Source organism: Megascapheus bottae, chromosome 15 (assembly GCF_031878675.1).
Source record: "Megascapheus bottae isolate mThoBot1 chromosome 15, mThoBot2.hap1, whole genome shotgun sequence".
Taxonomy (NCBI): domain Eukaryota; kingdom Metazoa; phylum Chordata; class Mammalia; order Rodentia; family Geomyidae; genus Megascapheus; species Megascapheus bottae.
In genome coordinates, this window is record NC_143523.1 from 9,027,168 (window position 1) to 9,052,762 (window position 25,595).

At 44.7% G+C, this 25,595-nt stretch overlaps 2 protein-coding genes across 3 annotated transcripts in view; both read right to left on the bottom strand.

Annotated features, from left to right (window-relative positions):
- Bag3 (BAG cochaperone 3) overlaps positions 1-5,774 on the bottom strand; it is a 23,815-nt gene extending 18,041 nt beyond the window's left edge. The window contains exon 1 of the mRNA XM_090345750.1: positions 5,358-5,774. Within this exon, the coding sequence (XP_090201876.1) occupies positions 5,358-5,537 (180 nt within the window). The 5' untranslated portion in view covers positions 5,538-5,774. The remainder of the gene's footprint in view (positions 1-5,357) is intronic.
- On the bottom strand, positions 5,676-25,595 carry LOC150053762 (uncharacterized). Of its 2 annotated transcripts, XM_090345748.1 has the most exons (4): positions 25,400-25,595; positions 22,346-22,466; positions 6,253-6,381; positions 5,676-6,082 (listed from the first exon to the last, which is right to left on the bottom strand). In XM_090345748.1, exons 2-4 carry the CDS (start codon positions 22,407-22,409, stop codon positions 5,676-5,678), a joined length of 600 nt encoding a protein of 199 aa, XP_090201874.1. In that variant the 5' UTR covers positions 22,410-22,466; positions 25,400-25,595. The 2 variants fall into 2 exon arrangements, with proteins under 2 accessions (XP_090201874.1, XP_090201875.1); XM_090345749.1 differs by lacking the exon at positions 25,400-25,595 and having other exon boundaries at positions 22,346-22,787.

The window sequence follows — 25,595 nt, forward strand, 5'->3', positions numbered from 1 at the left end:
TGAAGACCTGGGTTTGATTCCTCGGTACCACATACATAGAAAAAAGCTGGAAGTGGTGCTGAGGCTCAAGTGGTAGAGCTCTAGCCTTGAGAAAATCCAAGGACAGTGCTCAGGCCCTGAGCTCAAGCCCAGGGACTGGCAAAAAAAAAAAAAACAGAAGGGAAGCTGTGGCTCAAGTGATATAGCATTAGCTTTGAGCACAAAAGCTCAGAGACAATGCCTAAATCCTAAGTTCAAGCCTCAGGACCGGCACCAAAAATAAATAACGCTCATTCCTTCCTAAAGAAATCTTTTTGACAAAGCTTTTATAAGCTGCCTGGCTTCTTGAAAAACTGCCAAGGTCCCAAAGATAACGTCATAGAAATACGTGAAGATTTAGTAACACCACATATCACAGGAGTATCAGACATGCCAGGCAAAGGACAGGGATTGACTCCTGCGTTTAAGTGAGGGGCTTGGTCTTAGAAGTCTGGCTATGAATCTAAGATATGAGGCTGAAACAGATGCAAGGTGTGAAAGGACTTGTGGCAGTCAGTGGAGAGCAGTGGTAGTGCCAGAGGGTTAATTGGTATCGGTCAGGCTCAGAGTCTCCTAATAAGCAGACCTCTGTCTTCATTCCCAGCTTTTTTACTTAAGGTCTCTTAAAATTTTAAGAACAAATTAAAACAGCAACACTCAAAGGAGAAAAAGCAGGTTTGGATTATGTTATAGTTTCCTATTTTGGATGGCAAACATCAGAACAACATTTTAAAATGTCAATAACAAGTAATAAACATGCAGAGTAGTTTATATAAGGCAACTGTGTGTCATTCCAGAAACAAGGACAGTGCTAATCAAGCCTCATGGGTGGTATGAAGCCTTCTGACTCACCACCAGCCCCAACAACATCCAACATTTAAGCCTTCTCAGCCCTGGCTAACCTCAACCTGCCATGGGTCCTGTGTATGTACTCTGCCCTCATAAAGGGCAAATCTTCACACAAACCAGGACATCCACTATGTTTCCGTCAGTTCTTATACAATTCAAACACAGGCTGTTCCTTTTCTTTTTCTTTTTCTTTTTTTTACCAGTCCTCAGGCTTGAATTCAGGACCTGAGCACTGTCCTCGGACTTTCTCAAGGCTAGAGTTCTACCACTTGAGCCAGAGCTCCACTTCTGGCTTTTCCTATATATATGGTACGAGGAATCGAACCTGGTTCTTTGTGCATGCTAGGCGAGCACTCTACCACTAGGCCAAACTCCCAGCCCCCACAGGCTGTGCTTTGGAAGGGAAAGGAGGATCTTAAACACTAAGACTACCCCATTGCCATGTGCTTCATCTCCATCGGCAAACAGAGGCCTTTACTCCACCATGATTGCAGCTCTCTGAAATGTGATCAAGGAAAATGGCCACTTAGTTCCTGATGGTAGTCTGATTCTAAGAGGCATAACAGCTTGTAATCGATCTGCAAAGAGCAAAATGATCTCATCTTCAAGAAAATTCTGAAGCTCAAATAGAACAAATGAGTCTCTCCACTTTTAATCATAACCAGGAATATTTGTTCTGAAAGAATGTTTCTACCTCTCACAGCATTTGAGTGTAATCTGTCAAATGATGCCGACCAGATTCTGTGGGTGGGCAAGACAGGAAAGAGAGACAGGTCTTGCTTTCTTCCTTCTGAGGAGGGGGTCTCCCCACTCTGGCTCTGCCACCCTGTCAGACCTTGTGCAGAGATGTCTTGGCCTACTCTCCACAACCCCTCTACCCCAGGAGGCACTGAAGAACTTTCCCAAGAAGGAAAGAGTAAGCTAAACAAAGCTGTACATGTCAGATATGAAGCAGGTGTGGCTTGAGAGACTGCAGAGCGCAAGGAGAGGAGCAGGACATGGCTGCCTCCCTCTACTAAATGGGACCTGCAGCCAGTGTGGCTCTCAAGACCAATCTGTCAGTCAGAATCACCAGAAAGCTTTTTAAGCCAGTGTTTTTCTGGGCCTAACTCTTGAGCAATTCAGATTCAACATGGGGTAGGCGGAGGGGAATTTGAATTCTTTAAAGGTTTCCCTGGAAGCTGCCAAAATGGTGACCATCCCTAAAATCCACAAAGTGAGATAGCACTGTTCCAAGATGTTGTCTGTCTCTCCTATGGAAATAGGTGAGGTACCGCACTCCTCTGTTTATTCAGACAGGAACATCAGCAAGTGATTGCAGGGATTCATACAGCTCCTGCTATACTCTTCAGGGAAGGGGACCTGGGCTGGTACAAACTTGCCAGGAGATTAGCAGTAAGGTCAACCATGCAGAAAATCAAAACCCAGCAAGACTGTAGGTAGGGAATTCGAAAGGGGTTGAATAAAGACATCATCTTTGCCTCCATTCAACACAGAATGACAGGATACTTTCATTTGAACCCCTATAAAAACAGGACTTGTTCTTTAAAAAAAAAAAAAAAAAGTCCTAACAACTTTCTAACCACTTGCCACTTAATTAGAACACCCAAGGTCAGTTCTGAAAGGACAGAGTTTAAGACTAAATGAAACAGAAAATGCTAAGCCAAGCACCAGTGATGCTCAAAATCTTAGCTTTTCAGGAGGCTGAGATCTGAGGAAAGCCCACGCAGAAAGGTCCATGAAACTCTTATCTCCCAACACACACACACACACTCAGAGCTGGAACTGGAGCTGTGTCTCAAGTGGTAGAGCACTAGCCTTGAGCAAAAAAAGTTCAAGGACAGTGCCCAGGCTCCAGGTTTAACCTCAAGACTCACTCTAAAGAAAAGACAAAAATAACATAAAAAACATGAAGGACTAAACTTTTTCTTCTTTCCATGAAAGCCATTTCTTTACCAACATGGTTTGATCATAAACATTCTGAGGTTGAGTCTGCCACAAAAGCTTTCTCATGTTTTCAAACAGCTCTTTACTGGTTGCCAACATTAAGAAACCAATTGCTAATATAAAACAATATTGACATTTTTTTCTATGGTATATAATGTGATTCATATAAATGAAGCTGCATTTGTCACCCCGATATTCTGTGATATCCAAAGCATGGTTTAATCCAGGCATCAGTGGCTCAAACCTGTAATCCTAGCTACTCAAGAACCTGAGATTTGAGGTTTGAAGCCTTCCGGGATAGCAAAGTCCATGAGACTCTGATCCTGAATTAACCACCAAAAAGCCAGAAGTGGAGCCACTTCTGACATCTGGATAGACTGACCTGCTACAGCTTTCTTGCTCTTGGTACTGGCTAAAGACCTTTGGAAACAACTCAGATTCTACTGTTGTTTATCAATTAAAATGAAGAGGTTGAACTGAAGTACTGACAGTGAAAATTTCATGTCAACTTTGTCATGATTTAGTGCTTAATATTTTCTGTTGAGAAAAACAGTAACTCCTACCTGGGTTTCCCACCCACTTTAAACAGATGTTAAAAACCACTCTGGGTTAATAAGATCCCAACTTGCTGGATAAATTGCACATGGAAAACATAGTGCTGGCAGTGCTCAAACTTGATTCACACGGTCAGGTATCTATAGGAAGGAAGCCTCAAAAAGAAATAGGCACACCACATTAGTGATTTTTCTACACCCATACTGCCCACAGTAAGAGGACTGGTTTGAAAGGAGCACAATAATGGATGGAAACAGACACAAAAAGATATGTGCAATTGTGCCCATCCCAGCTAATTATAGACCCTTGTGATAATTTCCAGAAATAAATATACAATTAACTTCTTCTGAACTGCTGAATATACACTATCTTATTGCTTGGGACCAGTTTTAATCTTAAGGAAAAAATGGTGCAGACTGACGAGCAGTTCAGTGGTGTTTAACTACCGTTCTGAAGGCCCTGGATTCAATCCTAGCACAAGAATTAAATTTAAAAAAAGGGGTAAGACTTGTAAAAATGAAAGTATATGGATAGTTTTTCTAAACTAATGTTCATAAAGCAATTTTTTGTGCCACCCTAGGCCTTGAACTCAGGGCTTCTTTTGTTCAAGGCTTTTGCTCTACCACTTGAGCCACAGCTCCACTTCCAGTTTTTTTGTTTTTGTTTTTGTTTTTTTTAATTTGGGATGAGGGTGGGTAGTGGTGGTTTAATTGGCGATAAGAGTGTTATGAACTTTCCTGTCCAGCTGGTTTCAAAACACAATTCTTAGTTCTTAGCCTCCTGAGTTGCTAGGATTAAAGGATTACAGCTCAAACTTCATAGAAATTAACAAAATTAATATAGCAATCGTAACTTTTTATTCATTTTTAAATGAACAGGTTCAATCTAAACTTATATTTCCAAATATTCATGATCCAAAATGTATTTTGTTTCCCTGGGGAAGCAGTCATGAGCTTATGGAGCCCATGCTGGCCTTGAACGTGGCAAACTGCCTGCTTCAGCCTCCTTCCCAAGTCAGGAGTACAAGAGAACACTGCTCAGCTTGGCTTTATTCCAATCGCACATTCTCAACTTCTAGAAGGTGAAAATATATATATATATATATATATATATATATTGCCCATATGTAAATAGGCAGATATCTGCTGTCCTTGCAAGAGTGCCCCTACTCAGTTGTGGAACACAGAAACAATTCCTAAAGTATTTCAATACAACAAGGAATGGACGTCATTAGAAAAACACACATTCTCTTCTTCTCCAGTGTGGGGCAATGTCTCAGAGCAATGGCCAAGCATGAGAGTCTCCAATTTACAAACTATCTGGAGGAAGACCACCGTATTGGGATAACAAGCCACCCCAGAATATTTTCTTGCCCCCAGCAGGTTCAATAAGACAATTTTAACTTCGTTTATGGGGGGATGGGGGGAGTATTTACAGCAGCCTCCTGAGTCACTCTTGCCTGAGCCCAGACAGCAAAGCCAAGATCACTCTCAACCCAGTTCTGGAACTGGAAGGTGAATTCTCCAAGGATCCCCACCCTCCCTGGTGGCGCCCCTCGCGCTCGGCGGTGAGGCGATCTGCAGGGACAGCCGAGGGCCACTGGACTCGAGGCCCGCGGACGGAGGCCGCGGCGGGGCCTGAGCTACTGACCGGGCCCGCGGCGGGGCCTGGCGCGGGCCTGAGTTACTGACCGGGCCCGGCCGCCCCTCCCGGGGGGCCGGGACGCCGCAGGTCCCGGCCACCGGCCCTCCACCCTCGGGATCCGGCCGGCGAGGGGACCGGCGGGTCTCGCTTCGCTGGCCGCCCCTCCCGAGGCCTTCCCTCGACCGGACGCCGGTCAAGGGCGGGTGGGGGGAGGGCGCTCGCCGAGCTGCGCGAGTCCCCGCGTGGGGGCCGCCGTCGCCCCGCGCCCGCCGCGGGCGTCACAAACCTCGGACGTCCCAGGGCGCCCCTTCCCAAGGCCCGCTCGCCGTCGAGGCCGCACTCACCTTGGGGCCCTCGGGGGACACGCGCGGGTCGTTCCACGTCGTGGTGCGGCTGTTGTGGTCCACGAAGAAGGGCCAGCCGGTCTGCGGGTCGATCTTGATCTCCCAGCCCGGAGGCAGGGGGTCGCGGTCGCCGGCGCCGGACGTCATCTGCACCATGGGGGAGTGGGTGGCAGCGCTCATGCTGGGTCGGGTCCGCCCGGAGCGGCCGGGGCACAGGTGGGGAGTCTCGGGTCTCGGGGTGCGGGCACCTCTCCGCGGCCGGAGGAGCGGGAGTCCTGCGCGCCGCCGACGTGTCCGGGAAGCCGGCGCCGAGCACCTTTATGAATTAAAGGAGGCGGTGACGTGGCCGGAGAGGAGTGGAAGTGTCTGGAAATAGCCTCGGCGCTGCCAAAGGGGAAGGAGGAGATCAAGGGAGGGAGCAACTGGCCGACTAGAAACTTCTAGCCCCATCCAGAGAAGTTGGCGGACGCCTCGGGTTGGATGCGGAGCTCCGCCCTGAGTCACCTCCCAGAACCGTGGCGCGGCGGGGCGGGGCGCGGCCGGCCGAGGGGCGTGGCCGGGTGAGGGCGTGGCCTGGGCGTGGCTTCGGGCCCCACCCCTTCCTCCTCCGCCGGCCGGCCGGGCCCGGCACCTTCTCCGCTCCGTGCGCCCGGCGGGTTTCGGTCTCTGGCTTCGCCGCCACGCCTCCGCGCCCTCAGTCGCCGCACGGGGTGTTTGTGCCGCGCCTGTAGGAGAAGAAAGTCATCTTGAAGTGAGGGGAGAGGCAGACACACGGGGACACTGGCATCCCGGGATACGTTTTCATCCCTTTCCCTGAAGGGCTGGAGGCTGTCCCGGGAGCCCTGCGACGCCAGGGGGAAATGGGAGTGGTGGAGACCCGAAGGAAAGGACTCACCAGCCGATGCCTTTGGATTCCTCATTCCTTCCATCACCCATAGAGTGCTTTCATCGCAGGGACCGACTTTAAGTTGTACTCTTTGAGGTTTGGATCTTTCTCTTGATAGAGATGGGTGCTGTCTTAAATCTGGAAAAGAAGGGACTGAGTTAAAACTACGAATGTGGAGGGCGTCTGGCTGATTGGTTAGGGATTGTACTCCTTACCTCGTTAAGCATCCCATTTTCCAGTGTGCTTCAGGGAGAAGATGTTTAGGGGATCCAATTTAGATCCTGAAACATACTCATTCCTTTCCTCAGAAATACCGTGGGTCCAGTGTCCCAGCTCAGCTTCAGAAAATGTTCTGGAACCCTCAGAGACAGTACCACTGAGCTTTTCCTACCCTCCAATTATTCCTTCCTGAGCAATTCTAGAAAGGCTGCCAGTCATCTCTAATGGAATGTTTTTGAACAGCTTTGAAGTTCCACTTTTCAGTTTTGTAAAAGTATAGAGGTGATTAGGCCCCAGGAACTAACTGGGGTCACTAAGTACGTTAGGTGGATAAATCCAAATGCCAACAAACTAGTTTATAAGAAGTAATACTTGGGGGTATTGGGAGTTTGGCCTAGTGGTAGAGTGCTTGCCTAGCGTGCACGAAGACCCGGATTCAATTCCTCGGTACCACATACATAGAAAAGTTGGAAGTGGTGCTGTGGCTCACTTGGTAGAGAGCACTAACCTTGAGGAAAGTCCAAAGATAGTGCTCAGGCCCTGAGCCCAAGCCCCAGGACTGGCCAAAAAAAAAAAAAAAAAAAAACCTTAAACCTAGATCTCAAATTCACCAGCTATTGTCTATAGCACTGAACACAGGGCTAGGCCCAGAGTCCATATTCAATAAAAGTTTGTTTATTGTAGTTTGGCTCCAAAGTGAACTATTCAGGGAGGAAGCAAGTTTCTCAGGGATTAACAGCTGTTTTGATGGCTGTACTGCGCTTCTTTGGGACTTTGGATTTCTCTAAAACAGAGCTGTAAGACTTGGAGAGCTATCTGGAAGAAGCTCCTGTGAGCCTTGCTAAAGGCCTTGACAAGGTCAGAAACTCAAGGATAACTTCGGTTTCCCTAAATATTCCTTGACTCTCTGCACTCCTGCAGGTCTCCAGTGCCAACTTGTCCATTTCACCTATGTTTCTAATCTGGGCCCAATGGATGGCACCACCTCCTAATGGATATTCCAGCTACATGTCAACTAGAGTGAGCCTTTTAAGCCCAAAGTGGACCTTGCCCTTTCTCTGGTTAGAGTCCTGTAACCCCTTCCATTACATGCTATGTATTCAAACTCACTCTCCTCAGCTGGCTGTGGACAGAGTCAGAGCCCTCCCTTTCTCCTTCACCTCGTATACATTGGCTGGCCCCACTGAACTGTTCCTCCTGATTAGGCATCTGCTCCCACATCTCCCACATCCTCCTACCTCCCCCCTCCCACCTCCTCCCAGGCTTGGTTTCTCTTCATCCTCTGGTATCTCTAACATCACTTTCTCCATTCAACTTTGCCATGTATCTTCTTTTTTTTTTTTTTTTTTTTTTTTTTTTTTTTTTTTTTTTTTTTTTTTCTGTCTTGGGGCCTGAACTCTGGCCCTGGGTTTGTCCCTGAACTCTTCAGCTCAAGGCTACCACCCTACCCCTGGAGCCACAGCCCCACTTCCCATTTTCTAGTGATTAATTGGAAATGAGTCTCGGGTTCTTTAGTGCCCAAGCTGGCTTTGAACCTCGATCCTCAGATTTCAATCTCCTGAGTAGCTAGAATTATGTGTGAGCTACCACATACCACCAGGCGTGCCATGTATTTCTTACAGATGCTCTCTTCCATATCCTAGACCATCCCATCAATAGTTCACTACATTCTGATTGCTTCTTCAATTGCCTGAGTTACTCCTAGACTGGGGTTGTTATTTGTTGTTTTTGTTTTTGCCAGTCCTGAGGCTTGAATTCAGTTCCTGGGCACTGTCCTTGGCTTTTCTTAAGGCTAGAGCATTACCTCTTGAGCCACAGCATCACTTCTGGCTGTTTCTATGAATATAGTACTGAGTGCATGCTAGGCAAGCACTCTATCACTAGGCCAAACTCCCAGCCGGGACTAAGTTTCTTGAGGACAGGAATAGAATCCTTTTTATTTGTTTGGCAGCTTTTGAACTCAGCTTACTTGCTGAGCTGGTGTGCTAGCTACCACTTGGGAGATCTCTAACCCTCCTTTTGCTAGTTATTTTGGAGACCAGAATTCTCATAGATATTTCTAGCCAGGCTGGCTTCAAACTGTGATCCTCCAAATCTCAGCCTCCTCAGTAATTAAGATCATAGGTGTGAGCCCCTGGCATCTGGCCCAGAACAGAATCTTGATTATCACTGTGTCCCCATCTGCTACCATAATGCAAATAATAATTAAAGCAAAGTAATTGCAATAGCTACCATTTATTGAACAATTACATGAGTATTGTAGTCCTTGTGGTGGAGGTTGTAATGTGCTACCCAGACCTCCTCCCAGGAATGGGGCACTTTACCTGCTGCCAAGAATGCTGCAGGAAAAGGTAAGGTCAGGACCCATCTTATTTCTCTGCCAGCAATTTAGGAGATCTGAGGTTTTGTTAAACCCGTAGTGTGGTTGAGGAAACAGGCATGGAGACATTTAGTAATATGCTGAAGTTCACCTAGACCAATCTTAGCTGTGCTTTGGGTGCAGACAACTGCCTTTGTCCAAGGTCACACTCCCTTCTGGGTCACCTGCTCCAGAGATTGGTCCACTAAGAAGCATGGCCCAACCCTTGGCCCAACTCAGCACAGGGCTAATAGGCCATCCGATCTCTAGGGCCCCTCTCTGATAGGCTGCTATTGTCTGTATCACACTTCACCCTGGGCTTGTGTTGCTTTTCAGAGAATTCCTACTTTCTGCTTACTAACATCCATCTCACAGTTTGTTTCCCAAGGAGCCTGAAGTAGAACAATGCTCAGTAGTTTTCTGGCTAGGCATAACTGAGATTTTTTTTTAAAGCGGAAGCAACTAAAGTTTAGTAATGCTCACATAAGGCTTTAATTGATGAAAGTGGAATTTGAATTGACTCAGTTGACTTGAGCCCACACTATTAATCGTGTATGTTAAGTGACTCAATGGCTTAGTCCCACTAATCACCAAGGGGAATATGTGTGGGGGAGGATTTGAAGCAGGAATTGAGAAGCAAAGCTTGTGCACACAAAGTTCCTCAATGCTGAAGAAATAAGAGCAGCAGCCAGCAGCTAGGGAAGACGATAAATTGGACTATCAATGATGTGCTGGAGCTGGGCTGACTCATAGCATGGGTCGCAGACAGGAAGACTCAAGTCCCACTATGAGGGTGAGAGAGGCTCAAATGATATCAATGTCTGGATGATCTAATCCATTTCTAAGGGAACATGAGCTGGCATCAAAGAACAGCCAGTTCTCCCCAAATTATGCATAAACCTTGATCATCCCAAATCATTGTTTTGTTTGGATGTTATCAGAGATTAGCACAGGCAAGCATGCTTTCCCCAGCCTTCCCCTCCCCAGAGGCTGTTCAAAGCCAGGGTCTCTGGAGCAGTAAGTGGATGGGCAGGTACATGGGATCAGAGGGGCCACAGGCAGTAGGTGTTAGTGTGGAGAAGGGGAGGGCGATGTCTAGTCTGGTTATGCTATGGAGACTCTGGTAATAGGTTCTATAAATACATCCTGGTGGAGGGGGAGGGGGAAATCATTATGGCTTAGCTGCAGTGTTTCAGATTGCAGCACTAACTTTGCATCTGTTTGTCATTAAAATTTAAAGTCTGTGTGCTCACACTCAGCCGACCTGTGCTCTTTGAACTCATGTGGCTGGTACATCCTGTAACATAATCATAAACTCTCCTGTTTTGCTATTTAATTGTCTGCATTCTTCCCTGAAAGAATGGCAGGAGCTGTGCAACCTGGGGCTAAGAGGTGCGTGGTGGGAGGGGGGATGTCCTGGGACTTGAACACAAGCTTTTATGCTCAGGGCTGGTACTCTACTGCTCTATGCTTGAGCCATACTTCCACTTTTGGCTTTTTGATAGTTAATTGGAGGTATTGGTCTCATAAACTTTTCTGCCCAGGCTAATGTCCAATCATGATCCTCAAAACTCAGCCTCCTGAGAAAGCTAGGATTACAGTGTGAACCATTGGCACTTGGTAAAGCTAAGTTTTTCTGATGAAAGGAGGGATAGGAGCGAGGGGCACTGAGACTTGAGGTCCTGCACTGGCCAGAAGAAAGTCAGAGGCACAGGAACAGGGCCAGGGGGGTCTAGAGGAGACCAAGCCCCACGGGAAATCACATTAGGAGTTGCAGGGTGGCTCCAGGCACGGCTGGGGCTAGTAGGAAAGAGCTGAGCGTTCAGGGGTAGGATAGAATAGATCTCATCAGGTGTGACTGGGGAGGATGGAAAAGTGAAGGCTGTCCAAGGTGTGGGCAGGAGCACTTGAACATGGAAACACTACCCTTGCTCCTCACTGCCGTCCTAGACAATTTTAGGATAGGGGAAGATAGCCCAACTGGCTTTCACCATTGGTGAAAACCCAGTGTTGATGACATACTTCTGTAATTCTAGTCACTCTGGAGAGAGAATGATCACAAATTCAAGGCGAGCCTAGGCAACATAGACTCTGTCTCAATAAATAAATAAATAAATAAATAGGGCCGGGAGTTTGGCCTAGTGGTTCAGTGCTTACCTAGCATGCACGAAGACCCGGGTTCAATTCCTCGGTACCACATACATAGAAAAAAGCCAGAAGTGGTGCTGAGGCTCAAGTGGTAGAGTGCTCAGGCCCTGAGCTCAAGCCCAGGACTGGCAAAAAAATAAATAAAATAAAATAGATACATCCAATGAGAATAGCTGCTTACCCCCTTTCCAGGTCTCAGACCCAGTCTATTTCCCTCACTTTCATCTCCCAACATAAAGGGGGAAAAATGAGGCACTTAAGACTGTCTATACCATTCTCATTGCCCAGCAGCCTGAGGAGCCATGACTGCGATTAGATCCACTGTGTGACTGAAGAGCTATGGAGCAACTTGCTCAAGTTCATGTAGTTGAAGAGCCAGGATCTGGAAGCAGGCCTGTCTGCCTCCATGACCTGTACTTCACAAGGCTAAACCAGCCTCTTGCCTTTTATGGCAGATTTTTCTTCCAATCAAAGTCCTAGCTGAGACTGCATTGGGTTAAGCAGTATTCCTGCCAAATTCATGCCTACCTGGAACTTCAGAGTGACATCTTACTTTGCACTTGTGATCAAATCAAGACAAGATTATACTAGATTACAGTAGGTACTCTTTGATGACTGATCTCCTTATGAGAAGGGGGAGCTGTAGACAGACATAGACACACAGGGAAAAGGCTGTGTGACTGGAGTCATCACAAGATTTCCTAACCATCAGAAGATAGAAGGGGTAGATAGGTTCCTCCCCTAGAGGTCCGTGAGAGCATGGCCCTGGAGACACCTGCATTTCCAATTTACCTTCAGAACCGTGAGATAATAAATTTCTGTTGCTTTAAGCCAGTCAGTCTGTGAACCTTGGTTAGAAAATGAAAGCTGCAGCTACACCATAGAGCTATATTGCTCAGCCCAGCTGTCACATCTGTTATCACATCAGAAATGCCCCATCCCTCCTCCCCACTCCACCCCCTACACACCCCCTTCCCAGCATGACAGATACTTTTCCTTATTTGTTCTTCATTTAATATGGTAGTCCAGTGAGGAAGTTTCTTCATCCTATTCTCCAGCTCTTCCTGCCTGAGAATATCTCCTCTTAAATTGTACTAAACTCTTTTTGGGGGGTCATGGGGCATGAACTCTGGTCCTAGGCTTGAACTCTGTGCTTGAATTCTGGCCCTGAGCTCTTCAGCTCAAGATTATAGCCCTAACCATGGAGCTACCGCCCCACTTCCCATTTTCTAGTCTTTCCATTTCCTAGTCTCATGGTTTTTAGTGCTGGACTGGCTTTGAACCATGATTCTCAGATCTCAGCCTCCTGAGTAGTAGCTAGAGTTACAGGTGTGAGCCACCGTGCATGCAAATTGCACTAAATTCTTAAGTCATTTGAAGGGTGACTCTTAAATCTTGTAACAGGGCTGGGAGTTTGGCCTAGTGGTAAAGTGCTTGCCTAGCATGCATGAAGACCCGGGTTCAATTCCTTGGTAACATATACATAGAAAGAAGCCAGAAGTGGTGCTGTGGCTCAAGCTCTAGACCTAAGAAAGCCCAAGGACAGTGCTCAGGCCCTGAGTTCAAGGCCCAGGACTGACAAAAAAAAATCTTGTAACAGATCTTTCTTTCCCTCCTACCTGTTAAGAATCTCCTAATCGGGCTGGGAGTTTGGCCTAGTGGTTAAAGTGCTTGCCTAGCATGCATGAAGACCCGGGTTCGATTCCTCGGTACCACATACATAGAAAAAAGCCAGAAATGGTGCTGAGGCTCAAGGGCTAGAGCTCTAGCCTTGAGAAAGTCCAAGGACAGTGCTCAAGCCCATGACTGGCAAAAAAAAAAAAAAAAAAAAAAAAAGAATCTCCTAATCTTAGCTAGGCTCTGGTGGCTCATGCCTATAATCCTAGCTACTCTTCAGACTGAGACTGAGGATCAAGATTGAAAAATAGCCTGGGCAGGAAAGTCCCTAAAATTCTTTTTTTTAATTTTTTTATTTTAATTTTTTTTTTTAGGTCATGGTGCTTGAACTCAGCCTGGGCGCTGTCCCTTGAGACCCACTTCCTGTTTTCTAGTGATTAATTGGAGATAAGAGTCTCACTGTCTTTAGTGCTCAGGCTGGCTTTGAACTGTGATCCTCAGATCTCAGCCTTCTGAGTAGCTAGGATTATAGGTGTGAGCCATTGTGCTCGGCTCCTGAAATGCTTATCTCCAGTTAACCACCAAAAAAGCCAAGAGTGAAGCTGTGGCTTAAGTGGTAGAGCACTATCCTTGAGTACAAAAGCTCAGGGACAGCACTCAGGCCCTGAGTCAGCCCCCAGGATACACACACACACACACACACACACACACACACACACACACACACACCCACCCCAAGGACACACAACTCCTAATCTTAGGATCAGGATTTACTTGTCATCCTGACTAATAATAAATGAATTTCCAGCTTATCAAACAGAACAAAACAAAACACATAAGCAAACAATTAAAAAATACAGAAAGGAAGTGAAAACTCTCTAGATACTAATTTATCTGTTTACTTCAGCAAACAATGGCAGCTGGTTATGGGATATTAATGTGCTCTTAGGAGTGAGGATTTTGTAGAGGTAAGGACCTGTGAGTAGTTCAACTACATTTACAACCTGAAAGATATTGTAGTGGACATAGCTACAATAGCCTTTAGAGCCCAAAAGACAGAATGGCCAGCACAGCCTGGTGAGCCTAGGAAGCCTTCTGGAAGAAATGATGCTTCTGTTGGGAAAAGCAAAAAAACGACAAAAAAAATTGTTCTAATCAATAATTCACAAACATATATGATACAAAACTCAAAAGTTACCAAAGGGTCCTTTTTGTATTTGTTCACTAATAAAACTGTTATAACACAGTACCACAAACTGGTGACTTAGCATAATGGGAATACATTGTCTTATAGTACTGAAAGACAGAAATCTAAGATCAAGATGTCCTAGGTTATCAGCAAGGTTGGTACCTAATAAGGGCCTAGAGGGAAAGACCCAGACCTTTCTCTTTAGCATCTGGTGGCACCACTCATCTCTGCCTTCATCTTTATGTGACATTCTGTCTGCCTGTCTGAAAATTTTCTTTTTGAAATTGCCACTATAATCCAGTACATCTTCACCTTAACTAATTATATTGTGGGGGAGGGGGGTGCTGTTACTGGGGCTTGAACTCAGTGCCTTGTACTCTCAGCTTTTACTTTTTTGTTGGTTGTGGGGCTTGAACTCAGGGCCTGACTGCTGGGCCTTTTTTGCTCAAGGCTAGCCCTTAACCACTTTGAGCCACAACTCTACTTCCAGCTTTTAATAGGAGATGAATCTCATGGCTTTTCTTGCTTTTGCACACTGAATTGTGATCCTCAGATCCCAGCCTCCTGAGCAGCTGAGATTTCAGGTGTGAGCCACCCCCCCCCCCGATTTCTCTTGGTTTTTTCATTCAAGGCTTATTTTATTCAAGTAGCAGCTGTACCATGAGAGCCACATCTCTACTTCCCACTTTGGCTGGTAAATTGAAGAACTTGGGAGTGAGTAACAATGCTTGACAAGAAATGTACTCACCACATTAGGTATGTAATTGTAACCCCTCTGTATATCATCCCGACAATAAAATTAATTTAAAAGAAAAGAATCTTTCAAATTTGTCCGCCTGGGCTAGCTTCAAATGGAAGATCCTTAGATCTCGCCTCCTGCATCTCAAGGGTTACAGGCACGAACCACAGCATTGGCTTCACTCACTGGAGCTAAATACGGTCACAATTCCGGGTACTGGAACTTTGTGTAGGAATGTGGGGGGCACAATTCAACTCATAATAGGTATTCAGTAAATAATAAGTGTCCTTTCTTCTGATGTTCCTCAGCTTTCCAGTTCTCTGCCCTAGCAGCAGACCTCGTCTCCAGGTTACTGGGTGTTCTTCCAGGGCTCATCCGCTCGTGTTGCTCATTCTTCCCTCTCACCAATGATAGCACACAATGTGCTTTGGCATCCACCTTTTTACTTAACAAGATCCCTAAAAAATTTTTTTTCAAACTTTTTTTACTCCTTAAAGTGGCTGTATTCTATATTTATTTAATGGTCACCTCTCAATAGACAATTAGATAGTTCCAGTCCACTCTTACAAATACTGCTGCAGTATATAGTGTTAGGCACATGCCATTCTGCATGAATGTACAAATAGAGGTATTAGTACCTGGCAGTAGAAGTACATGTTCCTCAGGCAGTAGATTTTAGAACTTGAGCTATTTTGCTAAATTACTCCTTCCAAGGAGGTCAGGGAAGGAGAGCCACACCAAGGATTCAGTGGATTGTACTAGCCAACATCCTGATGTTTGCCAATCTGATATCTTCCCCCTTGTGCTTTTAATCAGCATTTCCATCATTACGAGTATAATTGGGCATTTTTTTCATGTGCTCAACAGGCATTTGTGATTCTTTTGCTGTGAACACTTTGTACCTGTCCTTTGCCATTTTTGTTTAAGACTGGGTGGGAATGAAAAGGATTTTTCACATGCAGAAGGAATGAAACAAGACTACCAGGTACTTGTGAGCGCACAAAGATGAGGACTGACACTGAAAAGTGGCCTGCAGTCTTTTAACCTCTGTGCCCGTTGCCTGGGATTTCTTATCCAGGATTCCCTTCCCACTCCTACACAAGCAACAACCAGCCTAGAACTAAGGGGAAAAATCAAATTCTGGGTTTAGACACACAGTTTTGCACTTGGAATGTGCATTATCTAGAACCACTGAGTCTCTCTGCTGAAGGTTTTTTTGGATGAGATGATATTTAACTTTGTGGAATTTGAGGAAAGCAGATCACCTTCCATAATACAAGTCCCATTCAACTGGTTGAAGGCCTTTAATAGGACTAAGACTGACATCTCTGCCCACACAGATTGCCTGCAGAATCTTTTCCTTGGGTTTCTAGCCAGCCACCCTACCATATAGATTTTGGAGCTGTACTTCCACAATTTCATACCATCCTGTCTTTGTATGTATAATAAATAGAAATATAGGAACATATGCCAGGTGTGGTGGCTCACACCTGTAATCCTAGCTACTCAGGGGGCTGAGATCTGAGAGGATCAAGGTTCAAAGTCAGCCCAGACACAAAAGGACCTGAGACTCCTATCTCCAATTAACCTCTAGAAAAAAAAAAAAAGTGGGGCTTGGTTCAGGGTAAGGCAATAGCCTTGAGCTGAAGAACTCAGGGACAACACCCAGACCCAGAGGTTGGGCAGTAGCCTTGAGCTGAAAAGCTCAGGGACAGCACCTAGCCAAGTTCACAAGCTCCATGACCCACACAAAAAATAAATAAATAAAAATATAGGAATATATATATATATAGAATATATATATATAAGTATAAAAAATGAAACCAAATCTATTTATATTTTAACAAAACAGGATAGGTACACACAGGCTATATATATATATATATATATATCATATATACATACATATCTGATTCTAGTTCTCTGGGGAACTCTAGCTAATACAAATACTGATGATTTGTGTGACCCTCAAGATGACACATGACAGTATCGGCATGGTGGATGCCAGCAGCAGGGACACCTCCACTGAGGGAGAGTTTGTTAAGAAACGGGAGTCTTGAGCAGAATTTAGAATCAAAGTCTAGTTTGAAAAGGTGAAGAAGGAAGTGGTGCTGTGGCTCAAGGATAGAGCAATAGCTTTGAGCTGAAGAGCTCAGGGACAGCGCCCAGGCCCAGAGTTCAAACCCTATGATCTACAAAAACAAGCAAACAAAAAAGGTGAAGAAGATTTTGGGTGGGAAACACAGAAGAGCAAATGTGTAGAGTAGGGCTGGAAAAGGGACCAATTGCAGGGTCCTAGGTGCCTCTGGAACTAGCAACTTCCTTGTGGCAACTGCCACAGCTGCACAGTTGCAACTGGACTCTGGAATCTCATCAGTGGAAGCATGTGGTATTGGTGGGAGCATGTGGTGCTACTACTTCCCCTTCTACCACTACCACCACCACCACCACCACCACCTTTAGGACAAGCTCTTCACAAGAACATTCCCCAGGCCTACTTAGTTCCACTCTCAACTAGATGTTGAAGAAGTACTGCGGAATTACTGAATTCACTTTGTCCTGGTGACTTATAATCTATTAGTTCCCTACACCGTTCCAAATGGTGTCAAGTCCTTGGCAATAACGGTTACAAGACTCCCTTTTTTCCTATAAGAGATAATTTTATGATTCTCTGTTCCAAATTACACATTTGTAAACAATACAGACAATGCATAAAACTAAAAAAATTGAACATTTGTGGTGTCATTGCCCAGAAATGAAATCACCATTGGCTGTAAAATGACACACTATTATTGCCATGTTATTGGATCTTTCCTTGTTCATGAATCAAGAACATTGTTCTTACGAGTGCCTATTACGTGCTGCTGAGAGGATAAGCCCTGAAATACAAAGGTGAACAAGGCAGCCATAGGGTAGTCCTGCCCGCCAGGAGAGTTTTCTAGAATCGAAGCTTTTATGGGCTCTGGGTTTTAGTGGTCTTGTACCACCTCTAAGCTGATGGATACATACTCTTTGATTTTATAATTGAAAGCTTTAAAAAAATATATTATTTAAAGCAACCCCTGCCCAAATGCATTTTCCTCCAAAGTGTGATAAGAAACTTTTCAGAATATATCTCTGCAAAGTTATTTCCATTTTCTAGACAAATTTTGAAGGGCCCTTTTCTTGACTTCCTTTAGGTTCCTCTAGAAACTTGCACTCCTTAGTTTAATGAGTTTTTCTTTCTTTCTTTCATTTTTTTTTATGGGTCATAGGGCTTGAACTCCGCCTGGGCGCTGTCCCTAAGCTCTTCAGCTCAAGGCTACCACCCTTCCCCTGGGAGTGGGCATTGACCCTGAGCTCTTCAGCACAAGGCTACCACCCTACCCTTGAGCCAAGCCCCATTTTCCATTTTCTAAAGGTTAATTGGAGATAAGAGTCTTAGGTCCTCTTGGGCCAGGCTGGCTCTGAACCTAGATCCTCAGCTCTCAGCCTCCTGAGTAGCTAGAATTACAGGTGTGAGCCACTTCACCGGCTTTTTCTTTCTTCTTCTTCTTTTTCCTCTTTCTCCTCTCCCTCCTTCTCCTCCTCTTCTCCTCCTGCTCCTCCTCCTCCTCCTCCTCCTCCTCCTCCTCCTCTTCTCCTGCTCCTGCTCCTCCTCCTCCTCCTGCTCCTCCTCCTCCTTCTTCTGGTTGTTTCAGTCTGAAGATTCATTCTTCTGCTGGGGAACAGCTATTTATCCTGACAGGCCAAACTGGTTTTGTTTGATCCCTTTTCACAAATAAAAAGAAGCATTGTTCTTAGTAAGTTTAAAAGAACATTTAGCACTATTTTCTTTTCTTCATGTTTGCATAGTTAATGTTAACTTTAAAGTACATGAACTTATAAATCCATCATTATTTGAAAACATTTAGAGATTTAAATGGTTATATGAAAACAACTTTTCATCTAACAAGTCTTAATCTGAACTTTCCTTGCTGTTATTTTTGTTGTTGTTGTTGTTGTGGATTGGGGGGGGAGAGGGGAAGGGTACATCGTGGGGCTTGTGCTATTCCTGAGCTCTTCAGCTCAGGGATACTGAGCTATCCTACTAAGGCAACTGCCCTAACCTTTGAGCCAAGCCCCACTTCCTGTTTTTCTAGAGGTTAATTGGAGATAAGAGTCTCAGGTCCTTTTGTGCCCTGGCTGGCTTTGAACCTTGATCCTCAGATTTCAGCCTCCTGAGTAACTAGGATTACATGAGTGAGATACCATGCCCGACTTTGTTTTTTTTTTGTTGTTTTGATTTTTCAAAGCAGTACTAGGGACCAGATCCAGGGCCTTTGGCATGCTGCCCAGGTTCTACCACTAAGCTATATTCCCAGTTCATTTCTTTGCATTCTTTGGCATTGTTCTTACTGGTCCAGTAATATTGTTGCAAACAAGAAAAGTTATCAGATTTTCTAAGTTTCTCTGATGAATTTTATCAGAGACCTATAAGCTACTCTACTATTCATTGGCCATAGTATACTATGGAGTAGGTGATCTTGGCTTTTAAGGGCTATGGAACCTGTTGAGGCAGCTGTACCTCTTGCACAGAACTAAAATAATAGGACTATGCTAATTCCAGATACAGTCCACCATGCTGGTAAAGTAGGGAGAAGCACTTGTTAGCCCTGACCTTACAGAGAAATCCTCATTCTGCTTTCTGTCTTATCATTGGAAAGCATTGACTACAAGGTAGCCAAGAGTTCCTAAAGACACAAACCCAAGCACAGTTAATTATATAAGGGATTAGCTCTCACACCCCTGTAGCAGCTTTCTAGCCCTGTCTCCTTTCCTAAAGACTCCTTACAACTCCTGAAGAGATGGTTCCTCCCTCTAGTCTTTGTGTGGGAGCTTGTAAGTCATTTCTCAGTCTTGCTGAGATATTCTGGGAGGCATATCCTTTGTACTCTGACATTAGGCCTTAATAGACAAGAAGTCTTCCATTGCACATTGTCTTTTTATTTCCATTTAAGATCTTCATCACAGGTAGAGTGGACTGAACTTGTTGCATTAAGAGCAGAAGAGCTCTGGGGCTTTTAATCCCAGCCCCACCCAGCCACCAAGAAAAAACTGCCAGAGAATTCCAGAGCTGCTGGGACTGGAAATGGTGGAGAGATAAGACTAGCGAAGGTGCAGGCTGTGGAGCAATGAAGCCAAGAGCTGCAAGCCAGGCTGCTGAAAGAGTACCTAAGAACCTCCAGGGTTTAAGAGCTAAAGGTCTCTGAAGCTTAGGAGCTGTAACAATGGTTGCTGGGCTATTGGCACTCATAGCCAAGTGCAATAAACTTCTGACCTGAGCACCTAGAGATGTAAACTCTATCAAATCTTGGGGCAATAAACACCTGCTTTTCAGCATAGACCCTAGGGTCACAAACTGCTGGTTATTTTTTTTTCTTTGCTAGTCCTGGGGCTTAAATTCAGGGCCTGAGTACTGCCCTTTGGGCTTTTCAAGGTTAGAGCTCTTCCACTTGAGCCATAACACCACTTCCAGCTTTTTCTGTGTATGTTGTACCGAGGAATCAAATTTGGATCTTCGTGTATGTTAGGCAAGCACTCCACCACTAGGCCAGACTCCTGGCCCAAACCACTGGTCTTTAAAGCCCAGTTTTCTTTGCTCTAAGAACCTACATCTACAGGCCTCCGGATTTTTTTTTTTTTGTCATGGGACTTGAACTCTGGGCCTGGGCATTGTCCCTGAGCTCTTTAGCTCAAGGCTATTGCCCTATCCCTTGAGCCACAGTACCACGTCCAAGCCTCTGCATTTTAAAACCTAAACCTATAAACCTCTACCTCTCAGGGTTTAGAGTTATAAACTTCTGGTTTTATATGCTTAACCTATAAGCATCAAAAATTTGAAGAGCTCATGGCTGCCTATTGTAAGGGAGCAAGCTCCTTCTTGCCTATTTCCATCTGAAAATAGCAAAAAGACCCTTAGCTATTCTTTTTTTTTCCCCTTAGCTATTCTCTTATACACCATAATCTCATCCAGTCCTCACAAACACCTGTGCAATACATCTCCTTTATAGTGTTGACTAACAGATAGCATGAAGACTCAGAGAGGTTAAGAAACATGTCCAAGGTTTCAACTCAGGGCTTTCTATCTATACCACAGAAAACAACACAGAAGACTCGAATATACCTTGAAGTAAATAAGAAGCATTTGGTGCTGCATAGGAGATTCTTCTGTGAGCTCAGTTATATACTTAGGTCCAAGTATGTTATATAGTTATAATAAGAGAAAAGTTGTAGATTAAGTTACATCAAATAACAGCAAGCACTTACATGAATCTATGTCACATAAAGCTCACCTGTCTTCCCGTTACTTCCCTTCTCTCTTCTCTCCTCCTCTTCTTCTTCTTTCCCCACTCCCTTTTCTCCCCTCCTTCTTGCTGAAGATCCAGCCCAGGGTCTTGTGCGTGCTCAGCAAGCACTCTACCATTAAAGTCACCTAAAACTTCTTTCAGAATGTAATCCTTAGAAGACAGATATGCTAAATCCTCACAGGGAGCCCAAGACACAGGTGCTGTTCTTACCATGCACAGGCATTGAGCACTCAAGGAACTTGCCCATAATCATTCAGTAGGAAGTGAGTGACAGAAGGATGCAGGCTGGTGGTAGAATGAGGCCTCTGAGCCCCTTCCAGGGATGCAGGAAATGTCAAAGTGGATCTCCACGAGGCCAGCCTCACCAAAGCAATCTATGTCTCTGAGTGAAAAAGCCCAGGAGCACACTTTTGTCTCTGGGGTCATTCTATAAATGTAATCAGTGAAAAATAAATCGACCCTAGAACATTTGAACAATAAGGCTTCAGGCTGGTGTACTCAGACTTCACTTCCTCATGTGGAAACATTCTCCCACCCCACATCTGCTCTATGCTTCTTGTTGATTTGGCCTTAACCGTGAAAAGGGGGCCCTTTCTTTCTTTCTTTCTTTCTTTCTTTCTTTCTTTCTTTCTTTCTTTCTTTCTTTCTTTCTTTTCTTTCTTGCTTTCTTGCCAGTCCTGGGCTTGAGTTCAAAGTCCTTGGACTTTCCTCAAGGCTAGAGCTCTACCACTTGAGCCTCAGCACTATTTTTTTTTTTTTTTTTGCCAGTCCTGGGCTTGAGCTCAGGGCCTGAGCACTGTCCTTGGACTTTCTCAAGGCTAGAGCTCTACCACTTGAGCCTCAGCACCACTTCCGGCTTTTTTTTTTTCTATATGTGGTACCGAAGTATCGAACCCGGGTCTTCATGCATGCTAGGCAAGCACTTTAACCACTAGGCCAAACTCCCGGCCCTCAGCACTATTTTTTCTATGTATGTGGTGCCAAGGAATCAAACCTGGGTCTTCATGCATGCTAGGCAAGCACTCTACCACTAGGCTAAACTGCTGGCTCCCAAATACTGTTTTCTGAATTGGCTGGATGTTTGTGGGAGCCTGAGGAGTTATCTGATAACCAAAGAGACACTTCCCAGGCTTCCAATATTTAATAAAAGTTTGCTTAATTTGGTGCTCATGGGATTAACAGAAACCAGTGGAGGAGTAGTCACTAAATCTCATGAGCTTGGATGTCTTTCTATAATAGAGAATATATCTTTCCAAAGGAAAAAAGCTCACACCTATCCCTTGAAAATAACACTCAAAAGGGAAAGATGCTCACCTACATCTTAGTTTGGATCCAGTCTTTTTTAGGTTGTTGTCAGGTGAGCCCCCAGAGTGACCAGTCTTCATTCCTGTTGCAGAGTCCTTTAAAGACTTCTACTGCTCACACAAAGCCACCAAACCCATCCCAGTTACCCATCCTCAACGGCCCAAGCCAGTCTTCGTCCCATCACATCAGCACCTCACCTTCTGCCAGAATATCTTCTGCAGCCTCCTTCCTTCCAGAAATGTAGTTCTCACTTCTCTTCATCTCGTAAACTTCATCTCATCCTTCAAAACTCAGACTCTTCTTGGGAGTCTTCCCCATCTGCCACAGAATGGTCATCCTCACTACAGAGTCATGAGATGCTTCTAGAATAGCCTGATTATGTTCAAATCATTTTGCTGAGTATCTTCCTCTCTAAATAATAAGGCTAAGGATCTGTTTATTGCCTTTGTTTTCTTTCTCATTCCAGCCTCTGGCCCTATTATCTGGCACAATGCCTATGAAGCAGTGACCATGTTGGGCAGGCTGGGAATCTGTCCTGACTTGGTCCCATCTGTCTATCTCATTTCAACTGGATTATCTTGGCTACAGCTTTAGCTATAGTTAAGGTGCCTATGTTTTTGACCTTATGAATCCCTATGTCTAGGCTAGGCATGGTTCTTTTTTTTTTTTTAATAGTTTTTGTTTCATTTACGTTAAATGAACATCTCATTGACTCAGGATTATCCTGTTTTTTTTTTTGTTGTTGTTTTTTTGCCAGTCCTGGGCTTGAGCTCAGGGCCTGAGCACTGTCCTTGGACATTCTCAAGGCTAGAGCTCTACCACTTGAGCCTCAGCACCACTTCCGGCTTTTTTCTATGTATGTGGTACCGAGGAATTGAACCTGGGTCTTCATGCATGCTAGGCAAGCACTTTAACCACTAGGCCAAACTCCCGGCCCCTAGGCATAGTTCTTTAGAAGCTAACATATCATGTGACTTGGGGTGACCTGAAAAAAAAAAAAATGGATTGAGCTACTAGGCCCTACTTCTAGGAGTGTGAGCTAAGAAACATGGAAAGCAGACAGAAAAAGAGGGCTAGGAGTTTGGCCTAGTGGTGGAGTGCTTGCCTAGTGCACACAAAGATCCAAGTTGGATTCTCAGTACCACATACACAGAAAAAGCTGGAAGTGGTGCTATTGCTCAAGTGGTAGAGCTCTAGCCATGAAAAAGCCCACAGGACAGTGCTCAGGCTCTGAATTCAAGCCCCAGGACCAGCAAGGAAAAAACAAAACAAAACCCAGCAGTTTGTGACCCTAAAGTCTTTGCTGAAAATCAGATGTTTATTGCTGAAATTAATCTTGCCTTCAGATAATTTATTAATCTCTTAGGAATCTTCAAACACATAAAAAAATAAAATATTAAAAGCCAGGCCTAGGGGCTGGGAGTTTGGCCTAGTAGTATATACATAGAAAAAAGCTGGAAGTGGTGCTGAGGCTCAAGTGGTAGAGCTCTAGCCTTGAGAAAGTCCAAAGAGAGTGCTTAGGCCCTGAGCTCAACCCAGGCCTGGCAAAAAAAAAAAAAAAAAAAAAAAAAGCCAGGCCTAGTGGCTCACACCTGAAATCCTATCTACTCAGAGGCTGAGATCTGAAGATTGTGATTCAAAGCCAGCCCTTGCACTAAAGACCATGAGACTCATCTCCAATTAATCACTAGAAAAGGGGCTGTGGCTCAAGGGGCAGGGCAGAACCATAGCCTTGAGCTGAAGAGCTCAGGGACAGCTCCCAGGCCAGAGTTCAATCCCCATGACCCCCCCCCACCCCAAATACATATATATATATATACACACATAATATGCAGCAGTTTCTGAAGTCCTATACATGGGTCTGGGCAGTAACCTTATCCTGGGTGCTGTACCAAAAGCTTTAAGTAAATAATCTTCCCTGTTAGAATATCATCTCCATGAGAGCAAGAATGTGTCCATAACTCCAACATCCCAGAGCTGTACTCAGTACATTGCGTTATACTTGGCACACAATGAAATACTTATTAGCAAATTGCACTGTGTCCTTATAATAACCTTATGAGAGTTACTTAGTGTTTAGATCTAGACTCAGTTTCCTGGATTTGGATCTTGGCTCCATTACTTGTTGAGAAGTGATCATGGAGAAGTTACTGTTTCTGTGACTCAGTTTCTTAGCATGATGAGTATGATAATAACAGTACCTAGTTACACACTAAATAATATAGAATTATCATGAGGATATCATAATTTATGTAGCACACTTGGCGCAGAGTTGGACACATGTTAGACACGAATACTGTCAATCCAACGATTCTTATTGCCCCATTTCATAGACAAAGAAATGGAGGCTTGGAGATGTTCTCTAAACCAGGCTGCAGGGGATCCAACCCAGGATGGATTTTAGGGGGGGCTCTTCTGCTGAGCTACACTCCCATCCATACACCACTGATTTTTTTCACCCTATCTTTGAAAAAGGTGGTAAAAAAAAAAAAAAGCAGTCCGAGATCAGAGCACTTTCTTGTAAAGATAAGGAAAAATTTGCTTGCATATAAAGATGATGATCCAGTCTCTTGAAAACAGTTTGTTCTAACCTGAGGCCAATGGGATCCTTGCCACAAGTAGCTTTTACTACTTTCCCTCTTGAAAGGGTTAGCGGTTTCTGACACACAAGCTCTCCTGGGGTGGGGGAGATAGACTGGCTTTTGGTGCCACAATTTCTGCACAATTCATGAGATAGTTTATATCACAACTTGGAAACACCAGAGATAGCAAGATTACTAATCAGGCTATCTGCTGATGAAAACTCTATTTGGATACATTAATGTCCTAAAACAACCTACAATACAATTACCATCCAGAAGATGAGTCTGGTTGAATGACTACAGAGGAATATCATTCAGATAGTTCATTAACTAATTACAGAACCCACAAATAAAGCTTCCAGCAAGGCAGGGGTTGTGGGGATGACTCACTGGGATGAGCTCAGGGCCAGAGGGGTATTCATGTCTCTTCTGGTGCCAGTATCACAAGGTGGCGTGTGTGTGTGTGTGTGTGTGTGTGTGTGTGTGTGTGTGTGATGTGTGTGTATCTATACTGATGCTTGAATTTGGGGCCTCTCCTCACTTGGCTTTTTTGTTCAAGACTGGTTCTCTGCTACTTGAGCCACCTCTACTTCCGGCCTTTTGCTGGTTAACTGAAGATAAGAGTTCTGGATTTTAAAAATTGGTTTAAGCCAGGAACTGATAGCTCACCCATGTAATCCTAGCTACTCAGAAGGCTAAGAGAAGATCACAATTCAAAGCTATCCCTGGCAGGAAAGTCTGGAAGTGACTCAACGTGGTAGAGCCATTAGCCTGAAACAAAACAAACAAACAAAAAGCTCAGGGATAAATCAGGTCCTGAGTTCAAGCCCCATAACTGAAAAAAAAAAAGTACATATTCAGTTGC

What these genes read in the sequence shown, in the direction of transcription:
- LOC150053762 (XM_090345748.1), bottom strand. Translation starts at nt 22,409, where the DNA reads ATGAAGAGAAGTGAGAACTACATTTCTGGAAGGAAGGAGGCTGCAGAA. An exon ending in AGAAGATATTCTGGCAGAAG is followed by an intron (nt 6,382 to 22,345) that starts GTGAGGTGCTGA and finishes CTTCTTTTCCAG; the next exon opens with ATTTAAGACAGCACCCATCT. An exon ending in GAATCCAAAGGCATCGGCTG is followed by an intron (nt 6,083 to 6,252) that starts GTGAGTCCTTTC and finishes CTTCTCCTACAG; the next exon opens with GCGCGGCACAAACACCCCGT.